The sequence below is a fragment of the Asterias amurensis genome, chromosome 6 (assembly GCF_032118995.1).
Source record: "Asterias amurensis chromosome 6, ASM3211899v1".
NCBI lineage: Eukaryota > Metazoa > Echinodermata > Asteroidea > Forcipulatida > Asteriidae > Asterias > Asterias amurensis.
The window spans coordinates 6,139,808-6,162,002 of NC_092653.1; the positions used below are offsets into that span (position 1 = coordinate 6,139,808).

Sequence of the window (22,195 nt, forward strand, 5' to 3'; positions counted from 1 at the left end):
TTACGGACGACGGTAAATACTTCAACACATTGTACATCCCAGGGTTGAATGGTTGAACTTACAAGTGCAGAGACCTATACTGCCAACTACATAGCACAGTCAGACATCATCTCACAGTCAGACATCATCTCACAGTCAATCCCACACTGTGACGGAAATGAAGATGAGACAATTGATGGCGTTGACACGGCGATGGTGATGCTGCCAAACAACATCCCGGAGCAGAAAACTCATCATCCAGTGATGTCATCAATGTCTCCTTCGATCTCCTTCGATCAAGTGTGATGGTTCCACGCCAGGGCTTGCCCTTAACACTAGCCCGTTGTCGAACACAGTCTAGTAAAAACTGCTATGGGCTAGTAAACACGACCTCTCAACTTGCCCTGTGGGCTACTAAAAACTGTGCAACCTACTTGTTTAAAACTCTCATAATTCTTCCATTTAGATTTGAATAATACTGTTTTCAAATGTGTTGATTTATTTTGGAGTGTTTGAGTGAAACTTTATTTGGCAATTATACTGGTTGTGATCAGAAAAATACATTTATATTGTTTAAAATCAGGGCTACTAAAAACTTCCTGAGGGCAAGTTAAACCCAGAGTTTATTAGCCCGGTTGACTAAACAAAAAGCCTAAGAACAAGGCCTGCATGATCATAGCAAAGGCACACAGAGACATCGACAGCAGGAGGGGACCTCAATGGTTGTATCATAGAGCAATTTCTTGCTCTATGGTTGCGCCATTTTTTTCTCTTTTGGGGAATTATAACTTGTAGTTGGTATTTTGATGACTGGGGGAGGGGGGGTGCTGTTTGATGTACATGTAGGTGGGCATGACATGGGGTACTTAAAGTTTACGAAATATTTATCTAATTGACTGTGTTGTATGCAACATACAACAGTCAACTAGATAAATATTTTGCTTAATCCATTATGATCTGACACACATGGACTGTTGTTAGAAGTTTTGGGGCATCAACAAAATTATATCTTTTTACATTAACCAAATTACTTCCAAATTTAAATTTTTTCAAAATGCGTTAAACATCAAACGCTGCTGTATAGGCTTCTAACCAAAGATTTGTATTACTATTGATTTTAAGAGTGATGACCAAATGTTTACCCTCTGTAAAGGTCGTAAATTGAAATAACCCGAAATACGAACACTGCACAGTTCATTCGTATTGTATTGTATTCATTGCTACAAATGACCACATTTCACATCTAGCATGACTGGAAAATAATGTCCAAAATCTCCATCATTCACTGGTTTATCATTATGTCGGTTTAAAGGCCGTTGTCCAGTCTGTTCTGGGTTGGTCCGCTTTCTCCCTATGGCTCTCCTCCACTTGGCCCTGTCTGTCGCATCCCTTGCATTGACTCCAGAGGTTTCCATATAGCAAACCCCTATGTACAAAAAACCACAGTCCTCTTTGATTTTCTATTGATCCAATCAGATGTCCATCTTGATCTTTTTAACCATGGCACCCTACTCTCTCTCATCATTCAATAGAGCCTACTGTTCCATCTTTGCCGCTCTTTTTAACTCCTCTTTGACATTCTAATCACATTTGGTTTCCTTTTGCAGTCCGTCCATTACATGTAAGTCTAATTTACGTGCATCGCATTAATTAAATAACAATGAGACCTTACATACAATGAGCGAGTTGTCAATTTTGTACATGCAGCCATAAGAAGACTTCAATGTACGTATTCCAAACTTGATTTAAAGTGCAGTCTATGGATCCGATTCTGGTTAAAAAAAGATAATTCGTACAAATTTTGAATGGCGTGCTTGATCTATTTGTTATTTCTTTATGTGCGTAACCATACACAGCACTCACTTGCATTGTCTGATTTTCTGTCGGCCACAATATAATGTGCAAATTTAATTTTCAGTTGGCAAAGTTTCGTCCACAATCAGAGTTCGCAACATGGATCATGCATTTTTATAAAGAAAATCTCTTGTCATAATTTCATAAATGTTTTAAAGCCATTGGACCCTTTCGGTACAGAAAAAAAAAAAAGTTCACAGATTTACAAATAATTTACAGGGTTTATAGAAGGTAATGGTGAAAGACTTCTATTGAAATATTAGTCCATGAAATGCTTTACTTTTTGAGAAAACGGTAAAACAATATAAATTCTCGTTAACGAGAATTACGGATTTATTTTAAACACATGTCATGACACGGCGAAACGCGCGGAAACATGGGTGGGTTTTTCCGTTGTTTTCTCCCGACTCCGATGACCGATTGAGCCTAAACTTTCACAGGTTTGTTATTTGATATAGAAGTTGTGGTACACAAAGTGTGGGCCTTGGACAACACTGTTTACCGACAGGGTCCAATGGCTTTAAGTTACTTGTTTTGTTGGGAACAACAAGACAGATGCAGTAATGTTTTTATACATTTTCTGTAATGAGCTACATATATCGCCTAACATCACATGGCTGGGTAGACACTGAAAGGTGAGGGCTACACTTAACTTAGCTGTAAGCCAAAATCAACTGCCAACATGGGCACGTTGCCACCTACTCCTTGGGCTGAAACAGGGTTACCCCTTCACAGTCTGTAGGGATGTAGGCATGGGTACCATCCACTAGGAGCCACCTACTCATGGGGCTGAAACAGGGTTACCCCTTCACAGTCTGTAGGGATGTAGGCGTGGGTATCATCCACTAGGAGCCACCTACTCATGGGGCTGAAACAGGATTACCCCTTCACAGTCTGTAGGGATGTAGGCGTGGGTATCATCCACTATAGGAGCCACCTACTCCTGGGGCTCAAACAGGGTTACCCCTTCACAGTCTGTAGGGATGTAGGCATGGGTATCATCCACTATAGGAGCCACCTACTCCTGGGGCTGAAACAGGGTTACCCCTTCACAGTCTGTAGGGATGTAGGCATGGATATCATCCACTAGGAGCTACCTAATCCTGGGGCTGAAACAGGGTTACCCCTTCACAGTCTGTAGGGATGTAGGCATGGGTATCATCCACTAGGAGCTACCTACTCCTGGGGCTGAAACAGGGTTACCCCTTCACAGTCTGTAGGGATGTAGGCATGGGTATCATCCACTAGGAGCCACCTACTCCTGGGGCTGAAACAGGGCTACCCCCTTCACAGTCTGTATAGGGATGTAGGCATGGGTATCATCCACTATAGGAGCTACCTACTCCTGGGGCTGAAACAGGGTTACCCCTTCACAGTCTGTAGGGATGTAGGCATGGGTATCATCCACTAGGAGCCACCTACTCCTGGGGCTCAAACAGGGTTACCCCCTTCACAGTCCGTAGGGATGTAGGCATGGGTATCATCCACTAGGAGCCACCTACTCCTGGGGCTCAAACAGGATTACCCCTTCACAGTCTGTAGGGATGTAGGCATGGGTATCATCCACTATAGGAGCCACCTACTCCTGGGGCTCAAACAGGGTTTCCCCTTCACAGTCTGTAGGGATGTAGGCATGGATATCATCCACTAGGAGCTACCTACTCCTGGGGCTGAAACAGGGTTACCCCTTCACAGTCTGTAGGGATGTAGGCATGGGTATCATCCACTAGGAGCTACCTACTCCTGGGGCTGAAACAGGGTTACCCCTTCACAGTCTGTAGGGATGTAGGCATGGGTATCATCCACTAGGAGCCACCTACTCCTGGGGCTGAAACAGGGCTACCCCCTTCACAGTCTGTATAGGGATGTAGGCATGGGTATCATCCACTATAGGAGCTACCTACTCCTGGGGCTGAAACAGGGTTACCCCTTCACAGTCTGTAGGGATGTAGGCATGGGTATCATCCACTAGGAGCTACCTACTCCTGGGGCTGAAACAGGGTTACCCCTTCACAGTCTGTAGGGATGTAGGCATGGGTATCATCCACTAGGAGCCACCTACTCCTGGGGCTGAAACAGGGCTACCCCCTTCACAGTCTGTATAGGGATGTAGGCATGGGTATCATCCACTATAGGAGCCACCTACTCCTGGGGCTGAAACAGGGTTACCCCCTTCACAGTCTGTAGGGATGTAGGCATGGGTATCATCCACTAGGAGCTACCTACTCCTGGGGCTGAAACAGGGTTACCCCTTCACAGTCTGTAGGAATGTAGGCATGGGTATCATCCACTAGGAGCCACCTACTCCTGGGGCTGAAACAGGGCTACCCCCTTCACAGTCTGTATAGGGATGTAGGCATGGGTATCATCCACTATAGGAGCCACCTACTCCTGGGGCTGAAACAGGGTTACTCCCTTCACAGTCTGTAGGGATGTAGGCGTGGGTACCATCCACTATAGGAGCCTGGCTAAAGGAGCAGAGAAAAATGCACTCATTTGTCTTCCTCCTTGTGTGCCATGAGCACCTTCTTTAGGTGGATACCAACGCTATACTAAGTGTTATTTTGTTTTATTACCTTCCCAACTTCTAATGAAGTGATTATGATAAGTGCCTTGCTCAAGAGCACAAGTGTCATGACTGGGATTCGAAACCACACTCTGCTGCTGACAACACCAGAGCTTAAAGCCATTGGACACTTTCGGTTAAACAGTATTGTCCAAAAGCCCACACTTTGTGTATCACAAGTTATCTATAAAATAACAAACCTTTGAAAATTTAGGCTCAATCAGTCATCGGAGTCGGGAGAAAATAACGGGAAAACCCACCCTTGTTTCCGCACGTTTCGCCGTGTCATGACATGTGTTTACTATAAATCCGTAATTCTCAATGTTTTACTGTTTTCTCAAAAAGTAAAGCATTTCATGGAATAATATTTCAAGAGAAGTATTTTACCATTACCTTCTGTAAACCCTGTAAGTTATTTGTAAATCTGTGAACTTTTTTTTTTTTTTTTTCTGTTCCGAAAGTGTATAATGGCTTTAAGTTCGGTGAACTAGCCGCTTGGTAACGACACGCCACAATCATGGTAGGCCCTACACACTACAAAGATAGAAGTCAATATCAAAATGTAAACCTTGGTTTCAAGTATCTGTTGTTTGACTGACCCAAAAGCTCCACACAAAAGCCAGGATCAGAATACAATATTAAACAAACTCTACATTACAAGTTGCAGGCATGTAGGATTTGAAACTTTGCATGGTGGAAATACGATATAGAAAGGTTTGCGGTAACACCATGTAATGACTATCTCTAATGAGTTGGGATGGTTCTGAAAAGAACCGTTTGTTTAAACTCGACGTTGCAGGCATGTATGTTCCTTTTTGAAAGGGCAAGGGCACTGGCATTTTCTACTTGATAAAGGGCACCCATGAGGAAACTGTAAACTTCTACTGGAGCATTTCAAGGGCATTTAAGGCATTGACCAGGGTGCATGGAGCTACCGCCTTCGTTGCCTCCATGAAGTATCAGGCCTGAAGTTGGGTCAAAACTTGCCACAGCTTGTTACACTCCAGACGTCTCATACTGAAGTACTAAATCATAAAAAAATTCAATTTTTGAAAACTTTTTTAACTAAAAGGCATATATGTATACCTTTATTTTTGTTTTAAACCATTCCATTGTTATAAAACTAGTCTGTGAAAATTCATATTGCTGAATAGTGAATACTCCAGCCTGTTTCAGGCAGGAACAATTATAATTATTTCGAACACACAATCTGAATTTCTTTTTGATGCAGCAACGTTTCACATAGGCCTACTAAAATGTTTTTGAAGTCCCCTCTCCAAAACCACACCCCTTAAAAGGGAATCATTACTCAAAGTGTAATAAACCAAGTAAGTTTTCAAAGTCATTGGTCATTATTTCCTTGAGTCATTATCAAAGGTAGGCCTATATCCTCCCTTTAAAAGTTTATTAAAAACTGTTACGCCTCATGGGTTATGTCCAACCATAGCATGGATCAGGGCTCAATTTCTTACTGTAAGCAAGATTTGGCGTTTACAGAAGCAGGGAATTCTGTGCTAACATCAAGCGTATTTCACAGGTAAGCGGGGAAATTAAGCGGGTGCGTACTCCACATTACTAGACATTCTACATTTTCACAAATGGGCAAAAAATTTGGCGCTTGCAGGTAAGCGGCGAATCGTAAGCACAGAATTCGGCGGTAAGCAGTGCCATGAAATCGGGCCAGACCAATGTATGCAACTTTCCAATACAGTGAAGACAAAAATAAAAAAATTAAGGGGCGTTGTTAACCTACACTTTTATCAACAACGACATTCATTAGAACGACCTTCGTTATTACTCAAAACTAATGAGTAACATGATACCAATTCATTAACTAGTGGCTTTGTTTGTACTAATGCTATTTTAGACATCACCGTTGCCAAGTCAACAGAGGACAACAAAAGAGGAAGCCATACAAGTTTATTACCCTAATTAATCTAATCCAGTAGCAGTGTGTAATGCACTCTTGGGAGAGATACAAAGAGAGATGAGGGGGCTGGAAATGAATGGACAAAGTCTACTTTATAAAACAATTTTAAAAGTTTTTAGCGCTAATACTCAGTTCTTTTCCGAGATCTGTGAAAAAAAGTCACAAGCATACTACTCAGGTGGGATTCCTACCTTTGCAATTCTTAGAGCAGTGTCATACTAACTAGACCAACGAGATTACCTGGTAGCAAGAGGTAGTTCGAATCCTATATTTTATTAGCATAGTGTAGTATCCTTGCCTTCCAGAAAATGCGCTGGAATGTACACGGTCATTTTTTTTGTAAACAAAGGTACAAAGACTTGTATTACATGTAATGACAATGTAAATATGAGATGATTTCCTTATGTCCTACATGTCCATGTACACTAAAAACATCGTACATTTTGTTTGTGAAGTTGAAAGCTGGCCTGAGTGTCACTTAGTCCGATCTGCAAGGCCGATTTGCAAGGCCAAACCTCGAAAGGAAACTCCTTGACATTTCGGAAGGTCCCAGAAGTGAATGGTTGGTAAAACCATGAAAAAGGAACTGCATTTGTCCTTCCTGTACACAGAGAGGAGTTTAATTTAAAGGCACTAGACACTATTGGTAATTGTCAAAGACCAGTCTTCTCACTTGGTGTATCCCAAAAGCATAAAATAACAAGCCTGTGAAAATTTGAGCTCATTTGGTCGTTGAAGTCGGAGATAATATTGAAGGAAAAAACGCCTTTGTTACACAAAGTTGTGTGCTTTCAGATGCTTGATTTCAAGACCTCAAAATTTAACTCTGAGGTCTCGAAATCAAAACTACGTTACTTCAGAGGGAGAAGTTTCTCATAATGTTATACTTTCAACAGCTACCCAAATAAGGTTTTATGCTAACAATTTTGAGTAATTACCAATAGTGTCCACTGCCTTTAAAACATTATAATGTCGTGGATAGCCAAATAAACGAGCATTAGTGGTTCTGATCAGGGAGTCACCAGAGTGTGGGTTCGAACTCCCATAAGCCTTTTTGAGATATGGCACACAACCAGTGCACTCCTAAAGTGTCCTCCATGTCGCAAAAATGCTAAATCTGATACTTGTGTTCTTGACTTGGGTGAGACACTTTCAACCATAATTGCTTCCCATCGCCCAGGAGTGAATGGGTGCCTGTGAGACTAAAGTTTGTTGATATGAATGAGTTACAACTGGTGCTGCACACTCCAAAGGAGTTTTGATGACTTCAGGAATGCTTACGCGTACAAGTATGTAAGGGCCTATCAGTTGTGTGCAATAGTGAAAGGGCGAAATGCAATGTTTAAAAGCCCCTATTAATATTTTGTTTCATTATAGGGCCTACAGTGAAACAAATCATTCCAATAGGCTGTGCAAATCTTCAATCTGTGCACAAATCCAAATACTTTGGGAGACATAGGGTTTCCACATACAATAAGTAATGCAAACAAATTTGCGCATTTTAAACTGGGGCTTCCGCTTAGGTCTTTGTACAGGTGTACAATGTAAATCGTTTAAAAAGCCACTTAGACGTACCAGGGTTCAAAATTTACAATGTACCACTGGCTCGAGCTCAAGGCCAGTATTTATAGCATCCTGACATTAAAGTTATGACCAGACAAGTCTGACGGTGTTGTGATTTTTGAATAATAATTAAACGCCTTATCTTTAATAAAAAAATTACATTAAAAAAATGTTTAAATGTCGACTTACCCATAAATTGAGATCATTCTTCTCTTTGTGCTTATGTTCAAATAAAAACAGTTTTTTGTTACACTGTATACAGTTCTGTGATTCTGGTTTTGTAACAGATGTTATGGCCCAGAACAAATTGTGAACTAATAGGCCCCCTATAGGCCCAAAAATGCGTATTCCAAACACTGAAAACCATTGTAATACAGCCCTTAATTGCATTTTTAGGGTATAGTATGATTTAACATACAGCTGTTGGAACTATATGTTACTTCAGAGGGAGCCGTTTCTCACAATGTTTTATACTATCAACAGCTCTTCATTGTTCGTTACCAAGTTGGTAAGTTTTTATGCTAACAATTATTTAATGTATGTAATTACATCAAATAAAGTTTTCATTCTCATTGTGATTTTGGTTTTGTCACAGATGTTCTGGCCCAGTACAAATTGTGAACTAACTAATATAATAAGCCCTGCATCTGGTGAACTTTTTCAAAATTTAAAGCCATGCTGGGCTATTCCATAAACACTAAAACCATTTGTATTGCAACTCTTAATTGTAAGATTCAAAGGCTATTATATATTTTATTAAACTTCCAGCTGCTAACAGTCATTTTGCTAATAAAAAAAAGTAAAAGTCTTTTACTGGCCAAGTGTTCCTGTATCTGTGACAATGACTGCCTAGTAATTACCTCCCATCACGCAATACAATGTAACATTTGCCCTGACAGACAAACAAAGTATTTCTGGCATTGTGTCAGAAGTAGAAATGTAGGTGGATCATTCATCAAGGGGTTATACTTATACTCTAGCTTCAACTGGATTCCTGGTATTTTTTTTTTCGCGTAGAAAAACATTATGAATCACCAATTTCAACAAATTTGACAACCAGTTTAATGGCCACAAGGGGGCCATATAAAGTTACATTCAAACACTCCAACAAAAATTAACATTTAAAACAATTATATACACTAAATAGCATTGAGTAGGATTCGTGCCCTAGGTTTTTTTTTTAAGTAGGATTCTGGCCCTATGCTTTATAGTAGGATTCTGGCCCTATGCTTTATATAGTATGCTTCAGCATTGAGTAGGACTCATCCCCTATGCTTTTAGCATCGAGGAGAAAATATTCATTACAAAAAATTCCATTTAAACTAATAGGATGCACAGTTAAAATGTAACCCACATGGCAATGTGAAACAAAGTAGTGTTTACTAGCCTGTAGCAGTTTCTACTTGACATTGTTCGCCGCCGGGCTAGTGTTACATGTAGGTGTTAGCCCTGACTTTGACAGTTGGATCAAATTGTTTTCTTATGCACTGCAGACACTGTGAGTAACTGTAACGGAGAGTCTAGACACAGGGACATGGGCCCAATTTCATAGAGCTGCTTACCTAAAGCAGAACAAATTGCTTAACAGAAAGAAGCAGGATAAACCAGTGTCACAAATGGTACACTGTATGCCATGTGTACTTTGGGCAGAAACCTTATTCTGGTAAGCATAGTTTGGTTGTGCTTCACTACTTTTTGTGCCTACTGTAAAATTGGGCAGTAGATGTGTTGTCTTTCTAAACCTTGAATGTCGGCCACAGTTCTGTAAAAAACCTTGATGTGCGTGTGTGTTTACATTGCTATACGAGTCGCTGGATTAACCTTGTATGTGACTAGAATCTGGGTCAACTCATAACAAAATCGATATAATAATATCAAGGCATTTATAAAAAAAAATTACTATAGACTCTTTTAAACTAGTGTTCAATGTCAGCCTGAACATCATAATTAAATGCAACTTTCACCTAAAAATAAATTCATTTTTTAAATTTAATTTCTTTGATCTGTTGTCACATAACATTCACCTCACACCCTTTAAAAAAATACAATTTATTTTTTTCTAATAGCAAGTTCCTATCTAAGGGGTGCATCAATGCGCTCATTATTCTTGAGACGTGTTTTTGAAGTTTTAAAAGCTGTTTGACAAGGCAGCAATCAGACACTTTGGGGTAAAATCTGCTCTGTCAGTAATTTGGTAAAAAAAAATTACATAAAAAAAGAACACATGTAATAACTTTCATATTTAATCTTAAGTAGGCCTACCTTAAAGTCTTGATCCTTTATTCAAACTTAAAGCAATTGTTATACAGGTAATTACTGGAAAATTTACTTATAATCACAACATTGAAGAAGGTATCAAGCGAATCAACAAGCAGAAATTGTGCAATCAACCAACTAGAAAAATTCATTCATCCATGCACGCTTAATGCATGACCTTTTTAGAATTCTTAACCCTCCTGGAAGGGAGCTGGCATGGCTGGTGGTAAATGTTATTGAAAGCATATTTGTGTGCACTTTGCCCACAGATACAATACCTGGATGAACAGCCTGATATTTAGTCATTTATTTTTCCACATTTGACTCCGTCACATTTTACAATGAGCGGGTGTGTATAGCCCACCCTGAATAAACAACAGGTCAACAAAGAGAATGACACAGAAACAAATGGAGATCCTTTAATAGTCAAACTATGCAGCCAGCATAGCAAGGGTTGGGGGAGGAGCTTGTCCCCCACAATTTTCAAGTGTCCCCCCCTTCCCCCCCCCCCAAAGTGCCGATAAAAAGGAAAAACATTGTCCCTGGGCTCCCTTTTGGTAAATAATGCCTCCCCCCCCCCCCCTTGAGAAAAAAACTTGGCTACTCTGCTGACTCCGTATTTTTCAGGACTCTGGGTGGAAACATTAAACAGCAGTGTTAAACTGTTTTAGTGTTAATGTTAATTAAAGTTAGGGACACTGTCATTACGCACCAGGTACTATTGTAAAGCAGGCCTACACTACTTCTAGAAACTTTAATATAAGGCTCCCCTGTGTTTCTAGAAGTAGGCCTACACCACACAGTGGAATCCAGACAAAATTGAGTAATAATAATAATAATATTAATGTTATAATAAACCGCATTTGTATAGCGCATGTCACTGCTAAGTCCCGATGCGTTGGATAGGAGTAAGGAAAATAACGGGAAAAGAAACAGTCTAAACAGAACTGTCAGATGATTTACTATAGTTCATTTCACCATGGTTGTATTTAGCCCACCTTGTTGAGCTGTTTAATAATGGCTTTTTTTTAACACCGGTCCCATCACAGTGATGAGACCGATGTTAAAAGAGAGCCATTTACAGCTCAACAAGGTGGGCTGTTTAGTAGAGCTAGCTAGCTATACAAAGCGAAAGTACTAGTGCAGGGTAACTAACCCTCCTACCGACGGCGAGGAGGGTTTTTTACTTTTATTTTTTTAGTTAAAACCCGTAACTGAACTAAGCCTGTGCAGCAAGCTTAAAGGAACACGCTGCCTTGGATCGGTCGAGTTGGTCTTTGAAAAGCGTTTGTAACCGTTTTTTATAAAATGCATATGGGTAGAAAGATGTTGTAAAAGTAGAATACAATGATCCACACAAACATGCCTCGAAATTGTGTGGTTTTCCTTTTACCTCGTCGACTAACACGTCGGCCATTTAGGGGGGTCAAAATTTTTACTCCCATAAATGGCCGACCATGTTAGTTCGCACAGTAGAAGAAAAACCACACAATTTCGAGGCAAACTTGTGTGGATCATTGTATTCTACTTTTAAAACATCTTTCCAACCATATGCATTTTATAAAAAACGGTTACAAACCGCTTTTGTTTTGACCAACTCGTCCGATCCAAGGCAACGTGTTTCTTTAAGTAACTAATACGGACATGACAGAGGCCTGCACCTCCATCATGTCCATGTTCTGACGGTCAAGCCACCCACAGGAACTGACCACCCTAATACATGAATGACATGAGAAGGAAAAGGTACGGCACGTACATAGACTCGTTTTTGGCTGACAACTGTTCAAAGTGTAAACACTGAATAGTCGTGTGTTCACGTTGTAAGTTGTATTACACGTAGATGATGTTGAAGTTTTTGTACTCGATCGATGCAAAACTTAAACTAATTCCCATCGTCGTTTAGTGAGTCCGATTCCGCAATCCGCAACGCACATACCAGATAAGATTTGGGATGAAACACTTACCCTCACCTCCATGCAACATTATCTTGATCATGACATCTCAAATTTACCACAGTAACATCCAAAGGAAAGCGGGGCAGCCACGATCAGCAGGACGATCCGAGCGGTGTTATGTCACACACAAATCAGACTTATGAATTGTTTATTATGCACCAAAAGGAAACCAGACTACTTACGGGGTCTGAGTGACGCAAAGGATCGTCTTCGACTGCACGTCTTCCCATGTCTACACATGGGAACCGCAATAACAATCAAAACATCGCGGCAAGTGATCGATAAAAAGAGCAGTCGACCGGTGATGACCAACAGCGCCACCAATGTTAGACGGCTGAAAGATTTGGATGCAGTGTTTTTCTTTTACAATGGGTCCCCAAAACGGACTGGCGAATCCTGGGCAATCTCATCTGTATTAAATTTCCCAAAATTTCTATTATTGTATTAAAAAAATTGTAAACAGTAATGATGTAAATTAGTGATCAAACTGCACTATGTGCTCATGAGAAAGCCGGTGTGGCAGGACATTCAGCCCCTCCCCACCCCATACACCGAGCTTGGTGGCCATGGTGATGATGAAGCTTCTAATAAGTAGGGCGTAGGGATGAAACTAATTTATCTTTAAAGACACTGGACACTATTGGTAATTGTCAAAGACCACTCTTCTCATTCGATGTATCTCAACATGTGCATAAAATAACAAACCTGTGAAAATTTGAGCTCAATATTGGTTGTCGAAGTTGCGAGAATGATGGGAAAAAAAACTTGTCACACGAAGTTGTCTGCTTTTAGATGCTTGATTTCGAGACCCCATAATTCTAACGTGCGGTCTCAAAATCAAATTCGTGTAAAATTACTTCTATCTCGAAAACTACGTTACTTCAGACGGGAGCTGTTTCTCACAATGTTTTATACTATCAACTTCTCCCCATTATTCATTACCAAGTAAGGTTTTATGCTAACAATTATTTTGAGTATTTACCAATAGTGTCCAGTGCCTTTAAGAACAAAACACACACAAACAATTAATTTTATACAGTCATGAACTTTATTGTCCGATATGAACGTTGACGCACAACACCTTAAATTAAATACGAGCGAGAGACTTGTGACATGAGAAAGGTTTGAGAAAGTACGGGTCATGCACATCTTATGTGACAGAGTTTGCCGACGGTGGTTTAATGAATTTTCTCTGGGTTAATAATCTGACCTGGTTTTGTTTGAATTATTATAATAGACCATGTGACCTTTGTTTACAATAAGTGTGACCTTGCACATTCTTTGGATTTTCTGGCAGGCAGGACTGCACTGATCGTTTGAGAAAGTTAACATTTTGTGTCATAATTTATGAAAATAAAAGCTTGAGAAGTTTCGAGATGTGCCTCTTTCACCATATCAAAAGTTGATAAAAAATAGTCGGTGAAATCTCCTTAAAGGAACACGTTGCCTTGGATCGGACGAGTTGGTCTATTAAAAGCGTTTGAAACCGTTTGTTATGAAATGCATATGGTTAGAAAGATGTTTTAAAAGTAGAATATAATGATCCACACAAGTATCACTCAAAACTGTACGGTTTTCTTTTTACGTCGCGAACTATCACGGTCGGCCGTTTATGGAGTTCAAAATTTTGACTCCCATAAACGGCCGACCGTGTTATTGGACGATGTAAAAGGAAAACCACGCAATTTCGAGGCATATTTGTGTAGATTATTGTATTCTACTTTTACAACATCTTTCCAACCATATGCATTTTATAACAAACGGTTACAAAACCCTTTTCAAAGACCAACTCGACCGATCCAAGGCAATGTGTTCCTTTAAAATATAGATTTTACGTTTTATTCCATTGAGCTGTGTTCAAATCATGCCTGCAGGGAAGTCAAGGCCCCGTGGCTCTTTTGTAAACAAGTGATGTCACAGGTAATATCGTCACAGGTCACATCGTAGTGTCTCAAGCTCACTCATGAGTTGTTGGAAGCACTGCAGTTTTGTTAAAATGGCAAACCGAGGCCAGTATCGAACCAAGTGTCTCGACCGCGGTTTGGGAAAAATCCCTGTGAGTCCCTGTGGAAAAATAACCGGAGATTTCCTAGCGGATATCATCAATGTCAAGACTCAAGAGTGAGAAAGAGGAAAGAGTTTTGAGTGTTGAAAGACAATGTTCCCCGGAGATTTTGTGCAGAAATTTGGTCTCATATCGCCCTCTTGTGAAACAACTTCAATTTTTTGGACACACGGCCGGTGTCAGATGCAATAATTGTGTCCGCCATGCAATACTGTCCGCTCCGGACACTTTTGCATATGCACCTGTGTCCGGGGCTATGCAAAAACCGTCCGGCGGACATGTACGTGTACACGTATGTGCGCGCGTACCCCGTCAGCGAGCGTGCATGCACTGACCCTACGTATAATTATGCATCATGAATATTCACGTATTTTTTTTATGATTGCAGCGAATACCCAACGGCCGAACATTTCCCATGTCATTCATGACATGCACTTTTAGCTGGTAAAAAAAAATGGCGAACGTGTTCCGTCGACCAAGGGCGTTTAATTTACTGCAAGGACGGTTTTGCACGGGGCGGACACAATTGCATCATGCAGCAGCGTCCGGGCGGACACGATTGCATATGCAAAATGTCCTCCGGATAGTATTGCATGGAGGACATATATTGCATGCGACACCGGGCGAACACACCCACCCCGGAGGACAAAGTCCCATTTACACCAGTAGTAAACCAGTTACTCCTCACAACTAATGAAGCTCATGTTCAACCTAATAACAGAATATTCACTTGAAAGTGTTGTATTGTATTTCTGTTCTGCATGTAGATCCAACCACAACAGTGTCGCGAGAGAGGGGCGGAGCCCTGCGTTGAAGTCCGAAATTGATTGGTGGGCGGGCTGCCACGTTACGCCCATTTAAATGACTGCCGACAGAGGTGGTTTTCTGAAACAGTGAACGGGTCCCCAAGTAGTCCGATGACGTAATTTGTTCCAAATCTGAATCCTGATCCGAACTGACGTCATTCTGTGATTTTGCGCAATCTTCTTTGTCTCTCTTGGTACATAGAAGAGCCGTCGTGTGGTTGACTCTTCCTCTCGGTCTATGCCGTCCTCTGACGTTGGTGGCGCTGTCCTTTTTATTGGCAACCTCCTCCGTGGAGCTCCTGAAGTTTACAAAGTTTTCCCGCCAAAGATTGTCCCAGGTGCTCTGTCGGGTGACGTCATCCTGACCAAGATACCTGATTGGTTGCTGATGCCCAAAGCTTTGAGGCTTCACACGTGTATCTCCCGATGGGGCAACGCCAGCTGAGTTGTGTCTTAAGTAGCTACTGTACGATGAATACCAGTGGTTACTCTCTGATTGAGAAACACTAGACCCGGTCCCAGCACTGTTTCGTGAGGCCCGACCAAGTTTACCACGCACTGCTTCTGTGCGCAATTCGCCTATGATGTTTAAAAACGACCCGTCTGTGCTACTAGCGTCCGCCATTTTGTATTTAGCTGTCGCAATGCGATCCACTTTGCTATCGAGCTTTCTTCTGTCTACAGCTTTCATCGTCTTTTGACCGGCTGAAAGTGAAGTATGGTAATTTGTTTTCCATCTAATGTCAGCGTCTTGTGAATAGTCTCTTCTTGCATCAGTTTTGGATAGAACAACCGATCTTTTGCCTCTGAAACGAAAGAAAAAATAGTTTATGACAAAGTTAATATTGTTTAGGTAAAATATATAACCGTGGCACCGACGTCCCTTGGCTACCGTTTGTCCACATCTGCCATTTTTAGAAGTCATTTAAGATAATGAGGGCGTGCTCTGAAACTGGCCACTTCGGCTATGCGACCCCCAAAATGGAACTATCACATGACCAGAATGTTTTTCAAATAATATATTAGGGAACGTTCTGCTCTCCTGGAAGACCTTCAGGGTCGTGTATGGGTCATGGCCAAAATAGCCCAACGAAGCCTTTGCTGTGTCCCAGTGAAATCTGCTCGTTGTAAATTCTGTCCCTATGAGGAATCAAGGAGGATTGTTCAAATTAATGAGGGCGCTATCATAAGAGGTTTTTGCACACAGTTCGCCGTGATGGGGGACAGAATCTCCTGCCACACCGAGTGTCCCTTTAAAGGCACTGGACCCCCATTGGTAAAGGACCAGTATGTGTCCCAATGTAGGCCTATGCATAAAGTAAAAAATCTGTGAAAATTTGGACTCAATTGATCACGAAGTTGCAAGAGAATAGGGACAGATAAACACCCTTGTTGCACAATCATATGTGCCTATAAAAAAAAGCTTCAGGCCTGAGAAATTATACCTCTTTCTCAAAAACTACGTTACTTCAGAGGGAGCCGTTTCTCACAACGTTTCATATACTATCAACAGCTCGCCATAGCTCATTACCAAGTAAGTTTTATTAGTCAACAATTATTTCAAGTAATAACCAATAGTGCATTTAAGGTTGCCAGAGTTGTATATCAAAACCTCACACTCCATTATTGACTCATTCTCTGATGGAGTTTACCCCCACTGTATTATTAGTGGCCGGGTGCCTATAGATGGTTCAAGATGTGAAGGTTAAGTAGGCCGGGCTAATTAAACATCGATGTATATTAACTTTTAATACGCTGTATGCTTGCCTAGTTACCGGGTAACGCTTAATAGTGACGTGTTATCACTTGATCCGATTTACATGAGATTGAGTGAGGCATCAGACGATTTATTGCGAATATTATTTGTTGACTAGTTCGACTACTATGCATAAATAAAGTGATATATTATTATGTTCTGGGGTATCTATTCTATACTTTAATGGTAAAGCGCAATTGAAATAAAGTTGTACAATTTATTTCAAGACTTGATGGTTTAGAAATATCTTAGATACGGTCCGGACGTCTAAGTCAAAGTGGCAACAATCAATTATAATCATACTGATAATTATAACATTATGAGATTCCTTAAAGGTTTGTCATTTTATGTATTTGACCTGGGGTTAATGTTTTGTATTTATAGGCTACATGTAATCGGCCGACTTCAGGGTTCCACAGGGGACAATACTTGGCCAACAAACCTACCGGACCAACGGGAGCCCTTTGACGAGGTTTGCAGGGCGAGTTCCCTTTGGATTTCCCGCGTGGTGCAACATGACGAAGACCTCAGCAGCGGGTGCTTGCTGCATGGTTCTCCCCGTGTCCATCACAGTATGCTGGCGTCGATACTGCTCCATATAGCTAGCCGTGTCCGTGTAATGACGGAAGACGTAGTCGATCGGTCTGCTGTCATGAGACGTCATCTCGTAGAGTCTTGACGGGAAAGGTTTCCTTGCTGGGAGCCGGGCTCCTCCTCCCTTCGTCCCATCATTCACCGTCTTGTCACTGCCGTCCAAAACGGAGCCCCAGCCCGTGATCAGACGCTCCATTTGTTGCGTTCTCCTCGACGCAACATCGCAAATGCACGGCATTGACTTGTTGGTGGATAAGTTGAGTAGCGAGTTTGAATGCACCAGAGTAGCGGACATGATGGATAGGTCTAGTAAGTATCCGATTCTGAATGGTGGTCATTATGTCCTTATGAAAACAATGTACAATCCGTGGTTAAGAAAAGTTTGCTCACCATTTTTTAAATACTGGTGACTATTGGCCACAGTCGATGAAATCATTTCAAACACTGCTGACTCTTGACCACTGTCATGAGGCTAAACATGGTTCACACACACATCACGGCGAGCAGACAGTGTAGAGATATCATTTTATAGCTGCTCATATAAGGTGATAAACAACCCATGTTTGATAAAGACATTCCTCTGTTGTTTTACAGCTGAACATACTCAATGACATCACAGTTGAATAAGGTCACATTATTTCTACAACGTCCACATTTAGTAAACAAAATTCAAAATCACTGTCAATATTGAGTCAATGGTTTGAGCAAAGTTGCTTGCAGTCCCAAACAAAATATAAACGCGGGAAGCACTCTTAAAGAAGTCATGCTTCACCGTGTGAACAACTAAAGTCTCTACTATGGTCACTGCTCAACAACATCCACGTGGCGACATTTCCTCTCCGTGTAGTCAAAGATTGCCGCTTTTTCGTCTCACAAAGTTCCTCCCGCCAAATATTTCCTGCATCCAGATGTTGTACCCGCGGTATGCATTCATCAAAGAGCACTTCGACGCCACTCTCACTGAAAGACTATCAAAATAGTAGCGTTGCTTCACAATTGATTTTTGGCACCTGTCTCTTCAAGTTTACCCGTAACCATGGCAACATTTCCTGTTGTACATTATTTTCCAGTTGTAGCAGTTTCCATTGTTGTCGACGCCTTCCTCATTCTTTAACAGGAAATGCTCTCCCGTCGAAATTGATTTCGGAAGGATCGCTCCTCGAATCTCCAACAAGAGAACTGTCCATGATACTATAACACGCCTATTGTCTCTGTATTATATTTGTTTATCAATTTTATTGTTGTCAATGACATGAGTGCAATTGCCGACCTGGGTTGGTCAGACTCATTGCATGGGTCAGGCAAAGGTCAAACTCTAGGGTGCATTGCCTCTCGAAGTAGTTGACTCTTTTAGAGAGGGGAGGTCGGTTCGTATTGACACTGATCGTGAGAATTGTCAAAAGCGTTTTTCAAACCCAAGCCCCGGGCTCCGTTGATTCTGGGAACAGCGTACAAAATGTACAATTACTCCAATCCATTATGACATGGTCCATAAGCCGGAACTGGGGCCCAGCCGATGTTTAGAAAAAGCTACACTCTTCTATTTCGAGTAGTGTCCTCGGTCAATGATGTTACGACAGAGTTGTCCCCATGATGTCACTGTCCCTCATGCATGTATATATTTTATCTGCTGTCACAAAATCAGAGCCCATTCCTAGTATTAGTTAGGTGACCCCGACATCTTTTCGAGATGCAGAGCAAAATAGGTAAACGCACCCCGAAATAATCACAGCACTGATTGTAAGTGTAAAATGCAAAATGTAAATGTTTCAATCGGCATGTCGAATTTGTGTTTTTATGAAGCATTCTTAAAGGCAGTGGACACTTTTGGTAATTACTCAAAATAATTATTAGCATAAAACCTTACTTGGTAACGAGTAATGGGGAGAGGTTGATGGTATAAAACATTGTGAGAAACGGCACCCTCTGAAGTGCCACAGTTTTCGAGAAGGAAGTAATTTTCCACGAATTTGATTTCGAGACCTCAGATTTAGAACAATTGAGGTCTTGAAATCAACCATCTAAACGCAGATAGCCTTGCTCAAGGCAGTCGCATTATTCGCTCCGAAAAGACGCAGCTGTAAACCCACCCGCCGTATACCCTGTGCATGGTGTGTGCGATCACACCGAATGACCAACCCGTATACACACTGTCACATCGCACGAATACTGTTCACACAAGTCATCGCACTCGTACACCACTAACCGCATGCGGAGGCCGTCAGGCCGACAGCCTTGTCGGATCTGTATCTTCCCGTTTTAATGTGTTGTATTGAAAAAATTCCAATAGTGGACGAAATTGGGGGGGCTCGAGGATATGCTAGTATGCAGCTCATGAATATGTATATCGTTCGTCAGACCTATCAGACAACACAGGATGCGAGGCAAATGAATTATTCATTTTGACGTCCAATCACGCACTTCCCTTATCACGACCTTTGGACCCTATCATGCGTCCGTGGTGGTGGTGTGTGAGGTAAACATGTCTCGTCTTTCGCGGGCATTATGGTAATGAGCTGACCGTGGGAACTCTTCGCTTATTATAGTAATGAGGTCAGTGGCTTCAACACAGATCCTACAAGGCTGTCGGCCTGACGGCCTCCGCATGCGGATAGTGTACGGGGGCATCGTGTCGTGCGATGTTACGCACAGTGAATACGGGTGGGTTTTACGCACAGTGAATACGGGTGGGTTTTTATACAGCGGCGGTCTTTTTTCGGAGTGAATAATCCGACTGCCTTGAGCAAGGCTAAAACGCAGACAACTTCGTGTGACAAGGGTGTTTTTCTTTCTTTCATTATTATCTCGCAAGTTCGACGACCGATTGAGCTCAAATTTTCACAGGTTTGTTATTCTATGCATATGTTGAGATACACCAACTGTGAAGGCTAGTCTGTGACAATTACCAATAGTGTCCACTGTCTTTAAAGTCTCAAATGGTACATTGACCTTACTCAAGTCGTAGGGGCCTACAAGAGTAGTCTCGGGTACGTGTACCGCACATCGTCTTCTCTACACAGCTATGCAATCATGTTAATGTGCGGTCACTAATTGAGAGGGTTCCTTCTTCCTTGGCCTCGATGTCAGAAAGATTTACCAGAACTATATGAAGAAATAGGTAATTAAACATTTTGTTGTTGTGAATATTTTTCGGCGAGTCCTTTTAAAACGCAACCATTCATTTTCGGGTCAACTGAGATTGTGACGATTGCAAAAAAACCTGACCCTCGGAAAGGACAGGTTGACCCATAACTCGAAAAACTGCATTTTCAAAACAATGCTGTTTTGCCGTACACACGGGATGAAAATGTAAAAAGAGACAGAGATGGAACATGTTATGTTCACATCCTCAGGATGCCTTTGAAACTTTGAAATGGAAAAAAACGCCCTAAATTTACCGAAAAAGGATCTTATATAAGAAACCAAAGTATTCGAGATAGGCTGTTTGCCATGGAAGGGGCGATGTGGCCTTCCAACCTCCTGAACCTTTATAATTCATGCTGTGCTGCATGCCATGATGATGCACACTTTAAAATAGCAATCAAGTTTAGAACAACCGATCGATTAAACAATTAACCCCAGGAGGTAAGAACTACGCTTATTGAGGGGCGTCCTTCGGGGAAAGACAAAATGAACCAAACAAGTAAACGTTTCACTGATAATTGTTGTGTGGACATTTTTCCATTCGATCTATTTTAATTGTATGATGGCGTAGAATTCTGGGAAGCTACCATTGGAGATGAGCGGGATGTTATGGTGGCCCTAAAAGGACATCAAACATAATGTAATACATTTTGACGATTTTGGCCTCAATCGCAAACATTTACGTGAATTAAGTGAACATTGCGAATCGCCGCGCAAAATCTGTGAATATTTACGTACATATTCGCGTGAACATATTATTTTAATTCACGTAAATATAAATTTTTGATGTCACCATGTCACCTGAAATCTTTAGGGCCACCTTCGGAAGCAGTAAAACGTTTAGCCCGAACATCTAACGCAAAAAACGACCCTTTCTGGAAATGGCAGGGATAGCTGCCAGATTTACCTTTGTACTTTTTTTTTACTTTGTGTGAAACTTAACTAATTATTGTTGTGTGTAGGGTTTCAACAACAGTTCCTCATCGGTCTAAATAACTATATATGGAATCCCACCAACGCCGTAGGTGTCACCGGACGAGTTTCTAACCGTCGCATGTTCCTGTTATTATACCAAAGGAATTTTCAGGGTGATTGTTCATGCCCCCCACCCCCCCCCCCCCCCCCCGATCACAACTTTAGTGGAAATGTGTGTGATGCTTTACATCTCTCACATTGAGCGTGGCAGTAACGCTTCTCAATTTCAAAATTGGGGCATTTATATCTTTCTACATAACCACATTACTTCGAAGTGAAATTTTGTTTTACCAAAAATGTCTCATTCTATCGAAAACTGATGTAGGCTTCTAACCCAAAAGTTTGTCTTGTATAGACGATGTGACCTATGTTTACATTGAAACCGCCCTCTGTTGAAAAAACACTGTATACGTCATGTTTCGCCGGGCAAAAAGACACGTAGTCATGGTAAGATTGCATACACTTTCTAGCTGGCTGCCAAAACACAAAGGTTTTGCCCGACGGTATGCGCGCGAATCATGTTATGGTTTTCGAGTGACGTCAGAGGTCACATCGTATATACCTCCCCTTTAAGTCTGTTAATTGACAACTTACCATTATCAATCTAAAAGTCATGTGCCTAGCTAACATACTGTTTTAATCGATATAAAATGAAAGGCAATTTTGACGGACGAGTTCAGAATTAAGTTTTTTTCTTCTTTTTTTCTAGATCGATTGCTGTGATATTATTACGTTCTTTTTCGCCGCTTGAT

At 41.3% G+C, this 22,195-nt stretch overlaps 1 protein-coding gene and 1 pseudogene across 1 annotated transcript; both read right to left on the minus strand.

Annotated features, from left to right (window-relative positions):
* LOC139939028 (uncharacterized) overlaps positions 1–12,214 on the minus strand; it is a 32,865-nt pseudogene extending 20,651 nt beyond the window's left edge.
* A 1,706-nt stretch (positions 12,215–13,920) lies between these two features.
* On the minus strand, positions 13,921–18,046 carry LOC139938634 (uncharacterized). The gene is made up of 2 exons (XM_071934233.1): positions 17,177–18,046; positions 13,921–15,780 (listed from the first exon to the last, which is right to left on the minus strand). Exons 1-2 carry the CDS (start codon positions 17,617–17,619, stop codon positions 14,895–14,897), a joined length of 1,329 nt encoding a protein of 442 aa, XP_071790334.1. The 5' UTR covers positions 17,620–18,046; the 3' UTR covers positions 13,921–14,894.
* Positions 18,047–22,195: the final 4,149 nt, after the last annotated feature.